The following is a 20,553-nucleotide window of genomic DNA, read 5'->3' on the forward strand; positions in this document are numbered from 1 at the left end:
GTTAGAAACCTTTGCAGGATTCCCAGAAGCGGAAGCAGCCCCTGTCCTTCGTTTAAATTACATTCGTATTTATTCTGAGTGTGTGCACGTGTATGTGTGTGGCTGCATGGGTGCCTTGAGACAGCTATGAAATCAGGACAACATGCCGGAGCTGTCTCCTTCCACCACATGGGCCCCTGGGATTCAACTCAAGTCTTCGGACTGGGCAAAAGCACCTTTACCTGCTAAGCCACCTCACCGCAAAGACCCATTCTTTAGCATGTCAGTCCTCTCAGGGAACTAAATATAATGATTTTGGAGGGTTGTTAGAGCCTTTGCTCCTCCTCCTTGTTCTTGCTTTCTTTGAGGCAGGATCTCCTATGTAGCCTTGGGTGGTCGGTCTAGCCTTGGGTGACCAAGAAAGCTGCTTACAACTGGGTAGAGATCTTGCTTCTGCCTCCTGAGGGCCGGGATTACAGGCACGGGCAAGTAAGACCTCCTGCTTGCTTAATCATTGCACATCTCCAGAATCTGGGCTTGAGTTGATTCCTGGGTCTCCTGAGCCCTCTCTTCCTCCCTTGCGGGAGGTCTCTGGCTCCATATCCCTATCACAGTTACAGAGACGAAGACACCAAATTGCAGATCCGTTGTCTAGGTCTCTGCCCACAACACCAGGGTGCCCCCTGACAAGAGGAGGCACATCTAAGTCCCTCATGCCAAAAGGGCAGGAGGAGTTGGGTACAGATTGGAGGCTGAGTGTTTTTATTTAAACCCTGGCCGGAGCAGAGAAACAGGTAGGTGGGGAGAAGTTCTCTGTTATTGTATTAATCTGGTTCGGAAGGCCCCTACGGACCTCCTCTGCACGTCCCAGGCTTTGTTCCAGCTGGGTTAAGCCAACGCACCTTTCGAAACAGAGGAAACTCCTCGGGGCTGACCCCAGGCACGGTCAACAGGTTCAATTTACCAAAGCGAAAGTTCTCTCCCAGGTTAAAGGGATGCTCCGACAGTCTCCCAGGAGTTGGCGGCTGTAGGCGAACGTCTGGAGGCCTGCGCCTTTAAGGAACCAGGGGGCAGAGGGGCGGGGCAGGAAGAGAAATCCCTGGAGACGCCGCCACCATCCAGGTCTTTTTTTAGGGGGGAAATGGGGCGGGCCAGAGCCCCGTTTGGGTTCCGCCCCATCTTCTCCCGCCGCTCCCCCTTTCCGCCCCAGGGGTGGGTGGATGGGAGGTCGTAGCAACCCGGGTCTCCCGAGCTCCCTGCTCGCACCTGGCCCACCGAGTCGCAAGTTTGTTGACTTGGAGGGAGTAGCCGGGGCGGGGGCGGTGCTAATAATACCCGTTCAGTCCCCAGTCGCGCTTTACAGTTTACACAGCTGTCACCTTCTTTACTCCTTAATTAATAATAAAAATAGCCGCCGTCCGGGAGCGCCCGCAGCCTGCCAGGCCCCGAGCTTTACAGGCAGAGCCCCAATGAATCCGCCCTCATAACGTTACCCTCGTAGTCGACCGCGGGAAGCTCGACGCAGGGGAAGAGCCAAGACTGGCCCGAGGTCACTCTGCGGGCGTGCGGCGCGGAGATCCGGACGCGGGCGGCCGAGGCGGGGCGCGGGGCAGCCCCGGCTCCGGGGGCGGGGCTCGGGCGGGGCGGAAGGCGCGGGGTGCGCGGTGGCGGCGGATGGCCATCTTAAGTGGCCTCGGGGAGTCCAGGACGGCTTTCCCGGGCTAGGAGTCACCGGAGTCGCCCCAGAGGTGGGGCCTGCGCGAGGCGGCTGAGGCACTGGGACTTGAGGGAACTTTTTTCTAGATGGTCTAGGGGGTCCTCCTGGTCCGGGGCTGCCGAACCTGGGCCTGCGGGTGCGGGGCGTGGTGCCAGGGAACTTGGAGATGGGGGAAGGGTTCTGCCAGACTGGAGGGCCTGCGGGGACCCGTGCGTGAGGGACTTGAGGATACTGGACCTCGTGCGTGTGGGTGGGTGGGGTGGGACATCGGATCTCATAGGAAAGGGTCTTGTGGGATGTGTCAGGGATCGGAGTTTGGGGATTGAGGTCTGAAGGGACTCTGATCTCTCAAGAGTTGGGGGAACTTGTTCGCTTGGATGATGGGGGTATTCGTTGGGGAGGTTCATCCTGGAGCCTTCCTTTGAGAACCCCGATCCCGCAAAGCTGTAGGGGTGCCGAGTAGAAAGGATGTGTAGCTGAATCAGACTTTTATAGGGACTAGAGGTCATCTCATTGCGAATCCTTGGAAGGGTTGAATTCACCAGGGAGAGCTGGGACTCTCAAATTGTCCGGGAGCGGGTACGGGGAACTAGATCTTCTTGAGATGGGGGACAAGATAATTGCGGGGCTTGGGAAGTGGGAGTCCTGTAGGACCGTGGGGGTATCGTCCTTGCTGAGAGGTTGGGGGCAGGGGCGGCCCGGGCTCTGGGCCGAGTAGAGGGGGAGGGGACCGGCCAGCTCCAAGCTCCGCTCCTGCCCCTCCCCCGCCGCCTCTGAACAAACTTTTCTTTCTTTCTCTTCAAGTTGGGGCCGGCGCTGCTGGCGGCGGCGGCTGCGCGGAGATCCAGGCGGCCGGTGCGGCCGGGCGTGGAGCCCCGATCTCGGACTCGCTCAGGCTGGTGGCTTCTCAGGCCCGGGACCCGGGCCCGGCCCCAGCCTCGACTCCAAGCTTTCCCGGGCGGATGGCGCGGGGCGGCAGGCATCGGCGGCGCTGAGCCCTAGGCGGGCCATGGCCTCAGTGTGTGGGGCGCCGGGCCCCGGGGGCGCGCTGGGCAGCCCGGCCCCTGCCTGGTATCACCGCGACCTGAGCCGAGCTGCGGCGGAGGAGCTGCTGGCTCGGGCGGGCCGCGATGGCAGCTTCCTGGTGCGAGACAGCGAGAGCGTGGCGGGGGCCTTCGCACTCTGCGTCCTGTGAGTAGGGCGGGTGCACGTCGAAGTGTTCCTTGGTGGTGATGGTAATCGTGGTAGTGGGGTGACTGGAGCTGTGGGGCTGCAGCCCCGCCTCCACCCCTGAGTAGAGAGACCTTGACTTTATGGCTGGGTGGAGGAAGGATACAGGGGAGCACTTCCTGCTGTCTGAGAGCACTTTCTGGGGCCTGAGGCCAGAGTTCTTAAGCCCAGGGTGGGTGTGATGGGAAGAAAAGTCTGCAGACTGTGGCAGACCTGCTTAGGCTCCCCCGTGCCGCAGATGCACAGGGAAAGGATGCATGTTCCACACGTTTGCAGTGCTTTTAAAAGCACTTAGTGGTGGGCAGTAGGGGGCAGAGGGACCAGTGTTTTGATGCTCAGCAATTCCTTAGGAGTTTGGGGCTATATATGGTTGTGGGGTAGGGTGGAATAGTGGGGTGGTGAGAGGAGGACTTGGGTGAAGCTGTGTGGGACAGCACCTTCATTTCATGAATCAATGAGTGAGTCTTAGCTTTGGATTGAGCTCTGGTTAGCTGGCCATGAATGAGTGCTGAGTGTAAAGCTAGACTTGGCAGTCTTTTGAGTGGGTCTGGTCCTGTGGCTGTACCTGGCAGCCGTGTGTGGTAGTGGTGTACTCTCTGTTTTCTGTTTTGCAATGTTCTTTCTTTTCTTTCTTTTTCTTTTCTTTCTTCCTTCTTTTCTTTTTTCTTTTTTTTCTTTTTTTTTTTTTTTAGACAGGGTTTCTCTGTATAACAGCCTTGGCTATCTTGGAACTCACTTTGTAGACCAGGCTGGCCTCGAACTCAGAGATCCACCTGCCTCTGCCTCTCGAGTGCTGTACTCGCCGAGTGCTCCCTGCCCCATAGTTCAACACTGAATGGGCCCCTGTAGGAAGCATCAGGCACTACTGTGTTGAGATCTTGTGAGAATACTCTGAAACTCCATTTCCTCTGTCCGGTTTTCCCCCTCTTCTGACATCCTTGGGAATACACAGCCTACAGGGGACATTTCTGATTGTCCCACTTGGGACGGGGTTGTGGACATTTAGTGGATAGAAGCCAGGGATGCCGCTGCTACATATTTGACAGTACCTAAGACAACAGAGGATTGTGGGGGTCCAAAGGCTGGTATTGTAGACACTGAGGACTCTGGCCAAGACAGCTGACCGCTGAGTGAGGGGTCCTGTAATTCTCAGCTTTTGCAACAACTCAGAGGTCCACTCAGTGTGGAGAGACTAAAGGCAGACATCTTACGCCCATGAAAATCCCAAGAGTCCTGCCTCCTAGCCACCTCTAAACAGATCCCTTAATTAGGGAGGGAACAGGGGCAGGTGCTGGATCAGCTGTCCGAGTGGGAGGGGGACAGCTGGGGCCCTTGTCTGGGTGAGCAACTATTGTCCCAATGAAGAGAGATCCTGGTTCCATTGTCAGGAGAAGGCATTTGGGGGGCGGGTAGGGATGTGTGTGTGTGTGGGGGGGTAGCTTTCAGGAGCCTGGCAGAAGGGATCGGAAGTGGGTGGGCTTCCCAAATACATGCTTACCTATATACACATCACATGTACACAAATAACGTTCAAGACACACCCCTGCCCTGACAGATGAACTGGCTTCTGTCCTGGTTCCAGATACTAGCCAGTGCTGCCTTTTATTTGTTCTGTGACCTTGGGCAAATCATTTTTTCCTTTCTTATCTGGAGAATGGAAATATTAATATCTGCTTTACAGTGTGAGTATGAAATGAGCTATGTGAGATGCATAACACAGCCAGGGTTTGGTTACCGGGATGCTATTATTATTATAAACACAGATCCCGACACCACAAAGTAATCTCCCCTGACTAAGGTAGGGCTAGCTTTAGGGAGAAAATGACCTTGTGATGTTTGGTCCTCTCTGGAGCCAGCACCTGCTTCTGCCCAGCATAGACAGAGACCCCAGAACCTCTTTGAGGTGTGGAGGCCAAAGGAGCCTTCCATCCCCCACTTAGTATGTGCCTGGCTCAGCTGTTACCTGCCCAGCTGCCGCCGCCGCCATCTGTCAGCACCCCTCTTGGCTTGGGGTTCCTAGAGGCTGAGTCTTCCATAGGGATTCCCCTTGGGTCATTCCAGTTTCCTGATGCTTGAGAAGGCGAGAAAGCAAAGCCCTATGTTGATGCCCCCACAATCCCCTGTAAAACTGCCCCCGGCACACCCAGCTCCAGGGGAGCCAGACACCAACATAAACAGACGGAGCCTTACATGTGTGTTAGCGCATTGCCCGTTCATGCAAATAGGAGCTCACCAGGCTTCTGAGGACTTTTACTCTGGCGGGGGGCCCAGACTGGTACCACAGCCCAGAGGGGCTGTTTAGACAGCTGTAGAGGCCACAAAAGGGCTGCCTGTTGCTTCTCAGGCCCTTCGGTGGGTGGGTGTGGAGGCTGTGTAGGTCCGAGAGTGGGGAGGGGGGCCTGGTTATTCCTGCTCTTGTTGGAAGTTGACTGCCCCATCATTAACCCTGTGCAGCCTGGACAAGTGGTTTTAGAGAATCCAGAGAGGGCCAGAGGTTGAGCCTGGTAGCAGGAGTAAATAGGAAGAAGAAATTGTTGGTATTCAGACCCCAGCCTGGGGGTGACAGGTTCTGGTCCCTGCTTTGTACTAGGTACCAAAAGCATGTACACACATACCGCATTCTGCCAGATGGAGAGGACTTCCTGGCTGTGCAGGTAGGAGTTCAGACCTGTGACCTCTGATTTTGGTTTAGCCTCAGACTTGGGGACCTGCTGGCTGACCCTGCCATCCTTGTTACTTCAGACCTCACAGGGTGTTCCTGTGCGCCGATTCCAGACCCTGGGTGAGCTTATAGGCCTGTATGCTCAACCCAACCAGGGTCTTGTGTGTGCTCTGCTGCTGCCTGTCGAGGGGGAGAGAGAGCCAGACCCACCAGACGATCGAGATGCCTCAGGTATTGCTCATCTTACAGCGTGAAAATCCCCTTCCTTGGGCTGCGGAGATGGCTCAGTGGGTAAAGCATGTACCACATAAGTACTAGGATGAGAGTGGATTTCAGATCCCCAGATCCGCCTGAAAGGTGGTTAGGTGTGGTGGCCACGGGCAGGGAATCCCTCAATGTGTAAATAAGGTGAAGTGTGATGGAAGCCATGCAACATTAGTCTCGAGCCCACCCCCCACAGTCATGCTAACATGTATTCACATGCTTACATAGCACACATACATATATATGCAAAGAAGAAAAGAAAATCCCTTCCTTGCCAGGCCCTTGCCTCTCTCTGTTCCTTCCCGTCCTCACCTCACTGAAGTCCCACTTCCCTCTAACCATGGTGTCCCACTCAATACCCTCTTTTCTGTGGCAGTCTCTGACGGCCATGCATATCCCTGTCACATAACACTGAGTGGAAACTGCTATCCCATTGTTCCTTGTCCACAGATGTGGAGGATGAGAAGCCCCCCCTACCCCCGCGCTCTGGCTCTACCAGCATTTCTGCCCCTGTGGGGCCCAGCAGCCCCCTGCAACCCCCTGAGACTCCCACAACTCCAGCAACTGAGAGGTGAGACCCTCCCAGCCCCCTCTGCTGAGCAGGAAGTCCCTTCTCTGAGAATTGTTTCCGCCTTTAACTGCCTAAGCCCCACCTAGGGACCCCACCCCCTCTCAGCTCCAGGGCAGAAACTCTGGCCTACTCCACTCTGATTGCCTCCAGTACCTGATGTACTGGGTAGAGTAGGGGTGCTTGAACATCCAGCGGGACCTCCCCTGATTCTTCATCTCTCCTGCAAGCACTCCCAACGGACTCAGCACCGTGTCACACGAGTACCTGAAGGGCAGCTACGGGCTGGACCTGGAGGCTGTACGAGGCGGAGCCAGCAACTTGCCCCACCTCACCCGGACCCTTGTCACCTCATGCCGAAGGCTGCACAGGTACTGGCTGAGCCCATGTGTCACACTCTGGCCTCAGACCTTGAACAGTGAGCTATCTACTGTGTTTTGACTTCCTCCCTTGTACCCTGTTACTATATGTACTAAAGATGGAAGTGCCACACTTGGTCAGTGCCATGTTCGCTGAGCGAAGGTCAGGGGAGGGATTCTGACCCCTCTGTCTCCCCTAGCGAGGTGGACAAGGTCCTGTCAGGCCTGGAGATCCTGTCAAAGGTGTTTGATCAGCAGAGCTCGCCTATGGTGACCCGCCTTTTGCAGCAGCAGGTGAGATTATAGTGAGGCCTCCAGAGGTGGGACATACCTTGGAGCTGTGTGAGGGGGGGCTTCTGCTTAGGAACCATGTATACCTCCCTTATTCTCCCCCACCCCCTTCAGAGCTTACCACAGACTGGAGAGCAAGAGCTGGAGAGCCTCGTGCTGAAGCTATCTGTGCTAAAGGACTTCCTGTCAGGCATCCAGAAGAAGGTGGACTGACCTGCCCTTACCTGCCCCTGCAGTCACTTATCCCAGCATCAGTGCTGCCCCACCCTGTTCCATCCCTCAGCGTGTCCCTCCACCTCACCTTTTCCCTACCCCCTCCAGGCCCTAAAGGCACTGCAGGACATGAGCTCCACAGCACCCCCTGCTCCACTGCAGCCTTCCACACGAAAGGCCAAGACCATCCCTGTGCAGGCCTTTGAGGTACATGGCAGGTGGGGCCTCACGGGGCCAAAGGCGGCTGGAGATAAAGGGGGGACTTCCTGTCGTAGGTCTTAGCAGCGGCCTTTCCACTCCTGTCTTACAGGTGAAGCTGGATGTGACGCTGGGTGATCTGACCAAGATTGGCAAGTCCCAGAAGTTCACGCTGAGTGTGGACGTGGAGGGTGGGAGGCTGGTTCTGCTGAGGAGACAGCGAGACTCCCAGGAGGACTGGACGACCTTCACACATGACCGAAGTGAGCGAGGGCCAGAGTTGGGAGAAGTGGGCAGCTTGATCGCACGGGTTTGTGTGACTGCCCTTTCGTCCCCCAGTCCGCCAGCTCATTAAGTCCCAGCGTGTGCAGAACAAGCTGGGTGTTGTGTTTGAAAAGGAGAAAGATCGGATCCAGCGCAAGGACTTCATCTTTGTCAGTGCCCGGGTGAGTTGCAGCCTGTGCCAGGGTGTTGGGGGCTCCTGGAGTCTCCAGAGGATATTTCCTATTGGAACCTGAGGTGTGGGCCTGACATTTCAGGCAGGGTGTGTCCTTCTGTCATACCTGACACAAAGCGGGGTGTCCCTGTGGAAGGGTAGGATTGCTGAGCGCCTACTTTCCCTGACTGGCGGCTGTGCCCCCCCCCCCCCCCCCAGAAGCGAGAAGCCTTCTGCCAGCTTCTGCAGCTCATGAAGAACAAGCATTCCAAGCAGGATGAGCCGGACATGATCTCTGTCTTCATAGGCACCTGGAACATGGGTCAGGCCCGGGGTTATGGTGGGGGAGGAGGCTGGCCCAGGACCAGGGCATGACCCACCCCCTCTAATTCCTGCTGTCTCCCCTCCACCTCCAGGAAGTGTACCACCTCCCAAAAACGTGACATCTTGGTTCACATCAAAGGGACTGGGGAAGGCCTTGGATGAGGTCACAGTCACCATACCCCATGATATCTATGTCTTTGGGACCCAGGAGAACTCAGTGGGTGACAGAGAGTGGCTGGATCTGCTGCGTGGGGGCCTCAAGGAGCTTACAGATCTGGATTACCGCCCGGTGAGGGGGTTATCTTTCCTGGTGCCTGGTTCTCACAGACTTTGTGTTTTCTGCTTGATTTCCTGGCTGGCCCTGGGGAGTACTGGTCACATGACTTTCCTTCTACGCCCTGATGTTTCCTTTGGGAGACTGAACTTGAATTTTATGAGTTATTCATGCCACAGGAAGGGGTGCTCTTCTTGTTTACTCTAGAAAGGGATATCAAGCCTTCCTAGCCCGTGACTGACAAGACAATGTAGATGATAGGCCACGGGGAATGCAGGTAGGGACCTTGGCTGGGGCCAGGGATGACACCACACTCTCTCCATAGATTGCCATGCAGTCACTGTGGAACATCAAGGTGGCAGTTCTGGTCAAGCCAGAGCATGAGAACCGCATCAGCCATGTCAGCACATCCAGTGTGAAGACTGGCATCGCCAACACCCTGGGTGAGCAGGGCCGGTGGGCCCGAGGGTGACGTGCTTCTGTTCATGCATGCCTCCTGCCTCTTCTCCCGGGTCCCCCTGCTTTTCATTGTTTCAGTTTTCTCATATATGGGATACTTTGTATATGTTCTCATTCTAAATCTTTTCCAGCCCCAAGGGAGACCCCTAGCGAAGGTGTGTGTGCATGCATGTGTCTGTTCTGGGGAAGGAAGGATGCCGATTATTCTGCTTGGAGGGATAGAGGACAATTGGGATTCCTCTTTAGATGGTCCCTCTTCAGCCATCTTCTTTTTCTTGTCCTGACAGGGAACAAGGGAGCTGTGGGTGTTTCCTTCATGTTCAATGGCACCTCTTTTGGCTTTGTGAATTGTCATCTCACCTCAGGAAACGAGAAGACTACCCGGTGAGAGACACCTTCTGCATGTCTCTTTTCTTATCCTCCATTCTCCTGAGACCCATGCCTTTTCCATTGCCCAGGCCTTGACTTCCTACATTCCTGACCCAGAGACCCCTGCCCCCCAAATCTCAGGACCCCTCTTGTCTCTGCCTGACTGTGGCCTTGTCCCTACCTGTAGGGACCCTCATCCCTGATCCCAAAGACTTCTCACCTTTACGTTGTGCCTTCTTCCTGACTCGGGTTATCTGTCGTGGCCCCTCCCCTGTAGGCGGAACCAGAACTATTTAGACATTCTGCGTCTGCTCTCCTTGGGTGATCGGCAGCTCAGTGCCTTTGACATCTCTCTGCGATTCACTCATCTCTTCTGGTTTGGGGACCTTAACTACCGCTTAGACATGGATATCCAGGTGCCAGCAGGGCCCGGCGGGTGGCTGTAAAGGAGGGCATTGGGAGGGGAAGCTTTCAGGGTTCTTCTCGAGAGGCAAGCCTCCGGCGTTTGTATCTGTACCCCAGGAGATCCTGAACTACATTAGCAGGAGAGAGTTTGAGCCCCTGCTCAGAGTGGACCAGCTCAACCTGGAGCGGGAGAAGCACAAGGTCTTCCTTCGATTCAGTGAGTGAGGGCCTGGCAGTGTTCAGTGATGGCCCTGGGACTCGGAATATGCCTGGGTCGTTGAAGCCATGGACTTCATGTGTCCTCTGCTCTCCCTAGGTGAGGAGGAGATATCTTTCCCACCCACCTACCGCTATGAGCGGGGCTCCAGGGACACATATGCTTGGCACAAGCAGAAGCCAACTGGGGTGAGTGAAAAATGTAGATTGGGGGAACCCTCCCTCTGGTTCCAGGGAGTCGGGAGATGGGATGCCAAAGATCTGAGTCTCAGCAATATACTTCAGCTTCTGTGGCTTCCCTGAGGCCTTTGGGGTGATGTTGGCTATTTTGAGAATCCAAGGAAGAAGGCAGGTGCTGGGTCCAGTAATAGAGGAGGAGTGGGGTTTTGTCAGCTGTGGGTGGGACCCATGTTGAGACTCCCAGCTCACAGGACTGACCACATTGCCCCTCCTGTCCCAGGTCCGGACCAATGTGCCTTCGTGGTGTGACCGGATTCTGTGGAAATCCTATCCTGAAACCCACATCATCTGCAATTCCTATGGTCAGAGCCTTGGGAAAGGTTGATGGGAGACACTGGGTGGTCATTACTCTGCCTCAGCTCTCCTTTGGGAAGTGGGGCAGAGAGTAGGATAGTTCTCTTGAGCCCCCATTCCTGTCCCCCTAAACAGGTTGCACTGATGACATCGTCACCAGCGACCATTCTCCTGTGTTTGGGACATTTGAGGTTGGAGTTACTTCCCAGTTTATCTCCAAGAAAGGTGCTTGTTCTGATATGGAGACGTGGGAGTGGGGGAGGGGGCGCACATACAGTGGCCTAGGGATGTGAGGGGCTTGACTGACCACACATACGTGTTTGGGTGAGTGCAGGGGGGTTTCTGAACCTAGGATATGTGAGGCTGTCTGAGCTTAGGTCATCATTGGAGGTGTTACATACCTGTGTGTGTGTATCTGTCACACATACGCTTTGAGTATGCCTGCAGATGTGGCATGGTGTTGGCAGACAAGCCTAGAGGCACTCTGGTCCCCATGCCCCCTGATGTGAACCTTTCATGCTTGGCATGTCTTTCTGCCCCAGGTTTGGGTTTGTAGGTCTCTCTATTGACTTAGGGCTGGGAAACTCCTTCTTGCCTTATTATCTTCAGGTCTGCCAGGGCCCCTAATTTTCTGCCCTAAGCTCAGGACCCTTACAGTTCTTCCCTCGTCCCCTCAGGGCTCTCTAAGACCTCAGACCAGGCCTACATTGAGTTTGAGAGCATCGAGGCCATTGTGAAGACAGCCAGCCGAACCAAGTTCTTCATTGAGTTCTATTCAACCTGCTTGGAAGGTCAGAGGGGGCCATTGCTGGCTGTGGGCCAGGAGAGAGTGGGATGCCAAAGGCTGCTCAGAGTGGTCAGCCCCTCAGCCGGGTCCTCCCACCTTCACCCCAGAGTACAAGAAGAGCTTCGAGAATGATGCTCAGAGCAGTGACAACATCAATTTCCTCAAAGTGCAGTGGTCCTCCCGCCAGCTGCCCACGGTGAGGCTGCAGGAAGGGCCCCAACATGTAGAGAGAGGGGTGCAGAGGGTGAGAGGCAGAGCACACTGCGGGCTCCTTGGGAGGGAAAGCCAGGCTGGAAGGTATGCGTGTGTGTGCGTGCGTGTGTGCTTTTGTACACAAGTAAGGATAAGGACAAAGACAGTTGCATCTTTGGGAGCTGTGGAACCAAGTTGTAGTTTGTTTATTCATTTGTTTAATAAATGCTTCCGGAATCTTTGATAAATGTCTAGTATTGTCCATTGATGGCACAGAAAATTAATTAATTATAGTGATGTTAAATGCTGTGAAAGGCCGTGCAGGGCTGTGTCTTTAAGAGTGAGCATGAAAAAGCCTTAGGGCAAGGGGTGAGTGGGGCCAGGAACGCTGTGGGAAGGGCATGATGGGGTATTTAGGGCAGTGTTCCTCACTGGGCCTCTCTGTTCCTCAGCTTAAGCCAATTCTGGCTGACATCGAGTACCTGCAGGACCAGCACCTCCTGCTCACAGTCAAGTCCATGGACGGCTATGAATCCTATGGTGAGGGGCAAGAGGTACCCAGGGGTACAGGAAACCAGGTAGCACCCTAGAAAGGTCTGGCAATCTGCGGGTCTGTTCTATCTACTCCTTAGGGGAGTGCGTGGTTGCGCTCAAGTCGATGATCGGCAGCACGGCCCAGCAGTTCCTGACCTTCCTGTCCCACCGTGGAGAGGAGACAGGCAACATCCGCGGCTCCATGAAGGTGCGGGTGCCCACAGAGCGCCTGGGCACCCGTGAGCGGCTCTATGGTGGGGGCTCCACTGAACAGGGTGTGGGGCATCCAATGTGGTGGTGTGGGCCAGGTGTAGGAGGGGAGGACCCAGGGTGGCAGGCAGCATGTTGGAATCCTGTGGTACTAGAAGGTTTTGCAGCTGTGACTGAGCGGGTCTTCCCCGAGGGATAGCTGGGGAGGGACTCGATATGCTCGGTGCCCATTGATATTCCCAGGATCCAGGACTCCAAGTCCTCCCTAAGTCTGCCTCCTCTGTGTTTCCCCAGAATGGATCAGCATTGATAAGGATGAGACGGGAGCCAAGAGCAAGGCTCCTTCAGTGTCCCGGGGCAGCCAGGAACACAGGTGAGCTAGGGTCAAGTGCCACAAGAGGGGACCCTCGGGAGCTCCTGGTCGGTTCCACACCATTTTCCTGTACTCCTGGCAGATCTGGGAGCCGCAAGCCAACTTCCACAGAAGCCCCCTGTCCACTGTCCAAGTTGTTTGAAGAGCCTGAAAAGCCACCACCAACTGGCAGGCCCCCAGCCCCACCCCGAGCAGCCCCCAGGGAGGAGCCCTTGAACCCCAGGTGAGAGGAGAGACTTGCTGTCCCCTAACTCTGTCCATTGCTATGCCTGGCTCTCTCAGGGCCAGCCAGGTGTTTGAGTGCTCTGACACCTCAGGGTGGCAGTGGCCAGCCAGGCCTCCTTAGGTGTGGCTCCAAGTCAGAAGGAACACAATTAGTGTTTTCTCTCAATTCTGCCTTTAAAAAAAGAGATGTAGAAATTGGTTCTAGAGCTAGGGCATGGTACCAAAGCCTATAATCCCAATATTTGGGAGATGGGACAGGAGGATTAGGTGTTCACAGTCATTTTCAGCTACAAATGAATGCAACAACCAAAACAAACAAACAAAAAGCAAACAAAACCAGACACAGCTTGACGTTATTTGGAGGAGGCCCTGGCTCAGGGTCCACCCTACAAGGCTGCACCTAACAAAAGGCCCCACTGGAAATGGGTTCATGGCCAAAAATTTGAAATATGCTTCTTGCTAGATTCTTCTTTTTAGATGTCCATTATTATGAATTATGTACATGAGTATTAGCAAAGGTTCTGAGAATATGGATAAGAAAGAAACTTAAAGTTTGTTTAGTAAGTTTCCCAAACTTAATGGGCCAGGGAACTTCCTCCCACATAGCAATGTCCTGGGCCTGGGCATCTTGGCATACACCACTCTCCCAGCACCCGGGAAGACTAAGGCAAGAGGATTGAGAGTTTGAGGTTAGCCGGGGCTAAATGGTGAGGGCCTGTCTAATGGGGAGCTAGTGTTCTGTGGGTAGAACGCCACCCTGAGCCTGGCTAGGATTCTGCAGAAGGGTCCCCACCTACTTCTGGAGGCTTTCTGATCCTTTGGTCACCCTCATCAGAGGCTTTTTCACCCATTTCACCCAGGTGAGCTCAGGTTTCAGTTATAAAATCATAAAAGAGCCGAGATGTGAGCAAGTGAGGAAAAGGAGCTAGGGTTTGACCTCCTGCACTCCCCCTTCAGCTTTAGAGATCATGAGTGAGTCAGTGACGTCCTCAAGGTCATGTGCAAGTCTAGGGCCAGGACCCTTGTCCCGTCCCCCCCCCCCTGCACCCACTGCCCTTGATTTTGGGTCCTGAAAGTTGTTTTCCTGCTCCCAAACCAGGGTGAAGCCAGAGGGGACCTCCGAGCTGGAAGGAGTGGCGGCCCCTGTACTCAAGAACAGCTTCAATAACCCTGCCTACTATGTCTTGGAAGGGGTCCCACATCAGCTGCTGCCCCTGGAGCCACCCTCACTTGCCAGGGCCCCTGTCCCACCTGCCACCAAGAATAAAGTGCCCATCACAGTGCCTGCTCCACAGCTTGGGCGCCACCGGACCCCTCGTGCGGGAGAGGGAAGCTCATCGGATGAGGACTCTGGGGGCACACTGCCTCCTCCAGATTTCCCACCCCCTCCACTGCCGGACTCAGCCATCTTCCTGCCCCCTAACCTGGATCCTTTGTCAGTGCCAGTGGCCAGGGGACGAAGTGGGGGTGAGGCCCGTGGTCCACCACCTCCTAAGGCCCATCCAAGGCCACCACTACCCCCGGGCACCTCACCTGCCAGTACTTTTTTGGGGGAGGTTGCAAGTGGGGATGACCGGTCTTGCTCAGTACTGCAGATGGCCAAAACACTCAGTGAGGTAGATTATGCTCCTGGGCCTGGACGCTCAGCACTCCTCCCCAGCCCCTTGGAATTGCAGCCTCCCCGAGGGCCTTCCGAGTATGGCCGACCCCTCAGCTTCCCTCCACCCCGCATCCGAGAGAGCATCCAAGAAGACTTGGCAGAGGAGGTGTGTAGACCAGGGCTAGCTGGCTATGTGTACCTGATGGGCAGTGTTCCTTCATTCTGTCACTCAGAACTCACTGGTGTCCACACCCCCCTTTGCTTGTAGCTGGATAATGGGCCTTTTGGGGACACATGAATCAGCTTCATTCCTTGCCTTCTTTCCCCTTAGAGCATGGGTAGAATGTGGCTGTTTGCATGTGTTTCTGTGAGGAGCTACCCTTAGTTTCCTCCCCTAACATGCCATATTCCCTTAGGCTCCGTGCCCGCAGGGCGGGCGGGCCAGCGGGCTGGGAGAGGCGGGCATGGGTGCCTGGCTGCGGGCCATCGGCTTGGAACGCTATGAGGAGGGCCTGGTGCACAATGGCTGGGACGACCTGGAGTTTCTCAGGTGGGGGCGGGGCTGGAGGTGGACAGGGCGGGGTGTCTGGCCTCATGGGTGGGATTGTGGGGCGGCCCTACGACCTCCTAGCCCATCTCCCAGCTTCTTTTAACTCCTGCAGTGACATCACTGAGGAAGACCTGGAGGAAGCTGGGGTGCAAGATCCTGCTCACAAGCGCCTTCTTCTGGACACCCTGCAGCTCAGCAAGTGATAAATGCTGCCAAGCTGCAAAATCAGAGCTTTTTCCCTTTTGGGAAGGGCACGTGCAACCAGGGGTTGAAAAGTTCCGAGGGGTGTGGCGTTGCATCTCTGTCTATTTATTGGGGATCAGTGTTCCCTACTGCCCAATTGTTTGGGATGTTCTAATTAGGACAAAGTTCTACCCACCTAGCTTTTAGGTCCAGGGTCGGGAGTTTAGTAGCCTGTGGTAATAATGAAGCACACTGGTTACTCTGGTGTGGACAACTCCCAGCCTCAGGGTTGTACGTGGGGTATAGTTGGGTACATCCTGGTCCCCAATTCCACCCATATTTCCACTTCCCCCTCCCTCGGACATGAACCACAGGGGAAGAGTTCCTCCTTGCACCTTCTACTCTAGGGACATCTGTCCGGAAATGAAGGAAGAGCCCAGAACTGGGCTGGGATTATTTAAGTTTTTCTGTGTGGGTTTTGGGGAGGGAGGGCACATTCATTTTATTGGGGTGGGGCAGGACCTCGGCCACAAAATGCAAATTTGCCTAGTTCTGGCTGTACCTCTGGTCCATACTGCCCTTGCCCAGGGAATGCGTGGCAGTCTGCGGTAGAGAGGGAGGGAGCCTCGCTGGTTGCCATCGCATTGGGGGGCAGGGTTCTTGCCAACAGTTTTTCCCATCTTGGGAACTCGGAAAGGTTGCCGGCTTGATGTCTTCAATAAATTAAGTTTTATTTGGATTGAGCAAAATCACCTTAATAAATTACAAGTTTTTTGAAAGAAAAAAAAAGGGAAAAGGAAAGCTACTTTGTTCCATTCCCCGACAGCTTTTCCCCTCTAGTGTGTGTCTTCCCTCTGCACCGGACTGGCTAGGGATGAGAGGTGACTCGTTAGGAAATTGGCAGTGGGTCCCTTCAGGTTTCTGATTTTAAGGAGTGGCTGGCCCGACTAGCTGAAGTAGGAGCTGTCAATTCGGCCTCCTAGGACGCTTTAAGATTGGGCACTGTGTTAGGGACAGGTGTAATTTGATCCCGGTTCCTAAGAAAGCCAAGCTAGAAAGGGCTTCTGGCCGCCCTGGACGGGATCCGGGTGTGAGTACTCCTCCGCTGGGTGCGGGTGGGTGAGGACGAGAGTGGCCCTGGCTTGTTTTACAACGAAGGGGAGGCCACATCTAGGGATCAGACGCTGGGTAGTGGGGACGACGGGGAGCTTCCAGGCAGGCGGCCGGGATAGGGAGGGACTGTCGGGTCCAGTAGGGTAGGGGTGTCTCTTGGGGCAGGCTGGGTGCCTCCAGACGCCCGCGGCTAGAAGAGGTTTGTCTTCAGAGCGGGGCCGGGCTTCCGGTGAAAAGAAGACAGAACTCCGGAGAAGGGCCCGGGACCCGGCTCCGCGGGCTGCCAAGCCTTAAGCAGCTCCGCTGCTCCCGCGCCGGGCCCGCCGCCCCCGCCGCCCGCCACCCCCGCCCACAATGCGCCCTTGAGTGGCTGGGGCCCGGGCCCGGAGCCCAGCGCGGCGGGCAGAGGACTGGGACTCAGGCGCGGGCTGGCCAGGCTGGGTGCGGGCGGCGGCGGCAGCGACGCGGTGCTGTCGGGCGTGGGGCTGCACGTGGACTCCTTGGAGTCGTCGTCCTCGGACGAGCAGCGCGCCTCGCCCTTTTTGGCTCCCGTCGCTCCCGCCGCGCCTTTGGCGCTGGCCGCGCGCTCCTGTTTGCGGAACTTGGCCCGGCGGTTCTGGAACCAGACCTGTGGGCACAGGGACCAGTCAACCCAGAGGACGGTCACGGGGAGCACTTCAGCCCCGGGCCGCTAGGCGCGTGAAAGATCTCGGTCCAGAAAGGATCGGTCTCGGATTATAAACAGTCGGAGGTCTACAGCCTTCCGCCCTCCACCACTCCACTAGGCGCCCCGTCCATTCTTCCCGTTTCTGATGAGCTTAGATTTTTGTTTCTACGATCCGCTCACCCGCAGACCCCGCTGCCTCCCTATATTTTGGTCTCCTGTAGGGCTCTGCTGTCAGTCTCATCACCCTAAGCATACTTTTTAGGGAGCTGGACATTCACCTGGAGCTTTCTAGGACAGTGAAGAATGGGTCGGGGCCCTAGGGAGACCTTTTGTACAGGGTGCCCCCATCAAAAAGGGCCAGCTGGGATTTGCACACCCAGGCCTCTCTTGTCCGCCCCAAACTTAAACATTACTGACTCAGGAGTCCACATTGCGACGCTGGGCCCGTCACCTAGAAGTACTGACTGGCCGCCTTGCTTCCTGGCTTTTGAGTATTATCTTAAATCTCTGAGTTAACGGGGACGGGGCGGGGTAGGAATACCGAGTCCGAGGAAAACTGAAGCTATTCAGCTCCAGTCTTTGAGAGCCCAAGTCCCGGCCCGCTGCCTCTCCTGGTTGCTCAGCCACACCTGAACTGTCTTGGCTTGGCTTGCAAACTGTAACTGTCCCTGGCTCCCAGGTGTCTTAATCTCCAGCACCCTCCTCTAGCAAGTGCGTGCACAGCACGTGCATGCGCCCACTCACCTGCACGCGAGCCTCAGTGAGGTCGATCTTGAGCGCCAGTTCCTCGCGTGTGTAAATATCGGGGTAGTGGGTCTCGGCGAAGACGCGCTCCAACTCCTTGAGCTGCGCACTCGTGAACGTTGTGCGGATACGCCGCTGCTTGCGTTTCTCATGCAGGCCCGACGGCTCCGGGAAGAACTTGTAGGGCACTGCAGGTGTGTGTGCCGGGGCAGGGGCAATGAGAGCAGAGTTCGTGAGAAGCTGACCTCAGTCCCCCAGACCCCTGTGTCCTGCCCTAGAGGAAATCGCATATAACTCCTCCCTCACCGCCATTTGGTTCTCAATAGTCTCCAGCCAAGTGTCCCAAAGGCTGAATCATCAGGGAGACCTGAGGCTTAAGCATTCCCTGAAACAAACCAGAAGCTCCAGCTAAGGGTTTTATGTCCGTCCATATTCCCTCCACCTTCTTCCAAGCCCTACCACCCCACTGCCCTCTCCCAGCCTCCCACCTTCACGGGGATGTTTCTCCTCAGGCACCCTTCCTCTGGGACTACAGGTCCTGTTCCCTGATCACATGAACAGGGTATGTCTGCCAGATCTCATCAGCACCAAAGTCTCCCTACTAACCAGTCTTGGGCCTTGGCTCTGCCTTTGAGACTCTCCTGCTGGGTCTAGCCTGCCACCGGACTGCTGTGTACTGACGTTTTCTTTTTTCCTGCACCCCCTGTCCATCTCTCTCCTTCCTAAGCTTTATTTCCTCCGTTCTGCCTCTCATCCCTGATGTCATTCTTCTCCAGACATCTCCTCTTCCTCCTTCTGAACCTCTCTCAACTTTCCCCTTCTGGACCACTGTTCTCTTTGTACCCATTGAGGAGGGTTCTTATTCCCTCCTACCCAAATTTTTCTATCTTCTTTGCTCCATTTATCCCACTCAGCACCTTCTCTGTGTCCTATCTCCTCTAAATCCTATCCCAGCTTCTATACTCCATGCAGATACCATCTCCAAATCCCTGTTTCCAAGCCTGGTTTAAGTCTCTATATTTTTCTTAGGGTTCCCCAATCACCTTCTTTGTCCCATCTTCCCAAACCCTTGTCTCCAACACTCCATTTTTATCTCCCTCCGGCTCATCTCTTTTTCTGCCTCTTTGGCTCCCCATCTTCCTAAAGTGTGTTCCCACCATCTGGTTCTTACCTCTGTCTCCCGACACCGTGTACCCATTTCTCTCTCAGGGTCCCTTAGACCTGCTTCCATCTCCCCTACTTTATCCACCCACAGTCTCACAAACCCTTTTCTCAGGAGTCTATCTCCTTATTTCCTGTTCCCATTTCTGCAATCCTCATCCTCGCCCGGTCCAGGATCACCAATCTTCCCACCCCCATTTTGGTCTCTGGTTTTAATGATTCTTATTTTCCTAAATTCAAGTACTTATTTCCCCATCAAACCCCAGTCCTCCTTTTGGGTTCCGTGATCTTCCCAGGAGGGCAAGAGGCAGGCTGGGACTCTAACAGAAGGATAGGGATGACTGAAAGAAAGGCTCAGTGATGTTGAGGGGTTGGAAAGGGACTTGCTTGGGTCAAAGGACTTGAATGAAGGTGGAGGATCTGCTCTTGGGTTTTGCTGGGCTGCAGCTAGAGTCCGGGTTGGAGGGAAAGTGGAAATGAAAATGGCTCAATGATAGGGGTTCCTTTCTTTTCTGTGGCTATGGGAACCGGTTTTTGGTGGTGCAGTGAGATTTGGGCCCAGGCAGGACAGGTCTAAGGTCATGGAGAGGCTAGAAAGATGGAGGGTATTAGGGATCTAGAAAGGGTCTCATTTGGGCAGCTCAGGGACAGCAGGGATCTTTGCTGAGGGTGGCATCATCTAGGACACAGGTGGTAAAGATGAGTGGACTGAGCTGGAAGTCCGTTCCGAGGATACGGGGGGATGGAGAGGTTTGGTGGTGGCCTTTGTAGGTGGGAAGGGGAGGGCCTAGCGAAAGGCCCAGGACTGGACCTGTTTCTTTGATCCCAAAGGCACAGGGTAGGGATTTGGCATGGAGAAAGAGGGACAAGAGGGACTAGAGGGTGCGGCTCATCCCTGCCAAGAAGAAACTCCTATTACTAGGGTTCTCAAAGTACATTGGAGGGTCTGGCCAGGGGCACGGAGAGGGGGCGGCTTGTGGGTATGGTCACATTCACTTGCAGAGTAGGGCAGGGAGGGGGGTTCCATGGGATTTGGAGGCAGGGTTGGGACGGGACTGCGCTCACCTGCCGAGTAGGGCGCGGGCTGGTGGTCGCGTAGGGCGCCAAGCGCACAGTTGGAGGAGCCGAGCGCGGGGCAAGGTGGCCCCGCGGCGGGGAAGGCAGGCCGCAGGGGACTGTATTGGAAGCCACCAGGCTGGCTGCAGGCGCCGAAGTCGCCGTAGGCGGACGCCTCCATGGCCGCCACGCACGAGTCGTACGAATTGAGGTAGGAGTAGTCCATCGGCCCGAGGGGGCGGGGGCGGGGGCCGGGCCGGCCGGGTCGGGTCGGGGTCGGGGTCGGGGTCGGGGTTCCGGGCTGGGTGGAGTTCGGGATGGGGGATTCGAGCTTCAGGCGCAGAGGACCTGAGACCCGCTTTGAACACCCGAGAGTCCGCCCGCCCCGTCGCGGCCCGCACTCTGCCCCGGTGCAACGCAAGTGCAGTACGGCCAGCCCGCGCGCCTTTTAACGCGCAGGACCCCGCGGAGGGGGCGGGGCGGGGCGAACTCCGCGGGGCGGGGCCTGAGCGGCCCAGACCCCGCCCCTAGCCACCCCGGGCCCCCCACCCTAAAGGACTCCTGCCTACCTCTCAGGGCTCCTGAGGAGCAGGCGGGGCTGCGTGGGACCCCATCCCGAGAGTCCCTTATCCTGTCCCAATCTGGCCCAGACCTTCGATC

At 55.9% G+C, this 20,553-nt stretch overlaps 2 protein-coding genes across 3 annotated transcripts; one reads left to right on the top strand and one right to left on the bottom strand.

The window, feature by feature from the left end:
- Positions 1 to 1,617: 1,617 nt before the first annotated feature.
- Positions 1,618 to 15,901, top strand: Inppl1 (inositol polyphosphate phosphatase like 1). Of its 2 annotated transcripts, XM_059270190.1 has the most exons (29): positions 1,618 to 1,727; positions 2,501 to 2,887; positions 5,517 to 5,580; positions 5,669 to 5,819; positions 6,303 to 6,423; positions 6,651 to 6,791; positions 6,980 to 7,073; positions 7,185 to 7,274; positions 7,392 to 7,490; positions 7,594 to 7,744; positions 7,821 to 7,927; positions 8,137 to 8,239; positions 8,334 to 8,530; positions 8,841 to 8,958; positions 9,262 to 9,358; positions 9,621 to 9,759; positions 9,866 to 9,965; positions 10,065 to 10,153; positions 10,425 to 10,506; positions 10,634 to 10,723; positions 11,176 to 11,289; positions 11,393 to 11,481; positions 11,930 to 12,017; positions 12,110 to 12,265; positions 12,516 to 12,594; positions 12,677 to 12,817; positions 13,919 to 14,585; positions 14,836 to 14,969; positions 15,082 to 15,901. In XM_059270190.1, the coding sequence occupies exons 2-29, from the start codon at positions 2,706 to 2,708 to the stop codon at positions 15,170 to 15,172; spliced, it is 3,774 nt and encodes a 1,257-aa protein (XP_059126173.1). In that variant the 5' UTR covers positions 1,618 to 1,727; positions 2,501 to 2,705; the 3' UTR covers positions 15,173 to 15,901. The 2 variants fall into 2 exon arrangements, with proteins under 2 accessions (XP_059126173.1, XP_059126183.1); XM_059270200.1 differs by lacking the exon at positions 14,836 to 14,969.
- Positions 15,865 to 20,122, bottom strand: Phox2a (paired like homeobox 2A). The gene is made up of 3 exons (XM_059270214.1): positions 19,903 to 20,122; positions 17,677 to 17,864; positions 15,865 to 16,893 (listed from the first exon to the last, which is right to left on the bottom strand). Exons 1-3 carry the CDS (start codon positions 20,117 to 20,119, stop codon positions 16,456 to 16,458), a joined length of 843 nt encoding a protein of 280 aa, XP_059126197.1. The 5' UTR covers positions 20,120 to 20,122; the 3' UTR covers positions 15,865 to 16,455.
- Positions 20,123 to 20,553: the final 431 nt, after the last annotated feature.

The sequence above is a fragment of the Peromyscus eremicus genome, chromosome 1, assembly GCF_949786415.1.
Source record: "Peromyscus eremicus chromosome 1, PerEre_H2_v1, whole genome shotgun sequence".
NCBI classification, from domain to species: domain Eukaryota; kingdom Metazoa; phylum Chordata; class Mammalia; order Rodentia; family Cricetidae; genus Peromyscus; species Peromyscus eremicus.

Bases quoted from the DNA above. Each gene is read 5' to 3' on its own strand.
- Inppl1 (XM_059270190.1), top strand. From the start codon at position 2,706: ATGGCCTCAGTGTGTGGGGCGCCGGGCCCCGGGGGCGCGCTGGGCAGC. The intron at 5,581-5,668 runs GTAGGAGTTCAG...TTGTTACTTCAG, and splicing joins AGGACTTCCTGGCTGTGCAG to ACCTCACAGGGTGTTCCTGT. The intron at 5,820-6,302 runs GTATTGCTCATC...CCTTGTCCACAG, and splicing joins AGACGATCGAGATGCCTCAG to ATGTGGAGGATGAGAAGCCC.
- Phox2a (XM_059270214.1), bottom strand. From the start codon at position 20,119: ATGGACTACTCCTACCTCAATTCGTACGACTCGTGCGTGGCGGCCATG. The intron at 17,865-19,902 runs GTGAGCGCAGTC...ACACACCTGCAG, and splicing joins GCCCGCGCCCTACTCGGCAG to TGCCCTACAAGTTCTTCCCG. The intron at 16,894-17,676 runs GTGAGTGGGCGC...CTGTGCCCACAG, and splicing joins TCACTGAGGCTCGCGTGCAG to GTCTGGTTCCAGAACCGCCG.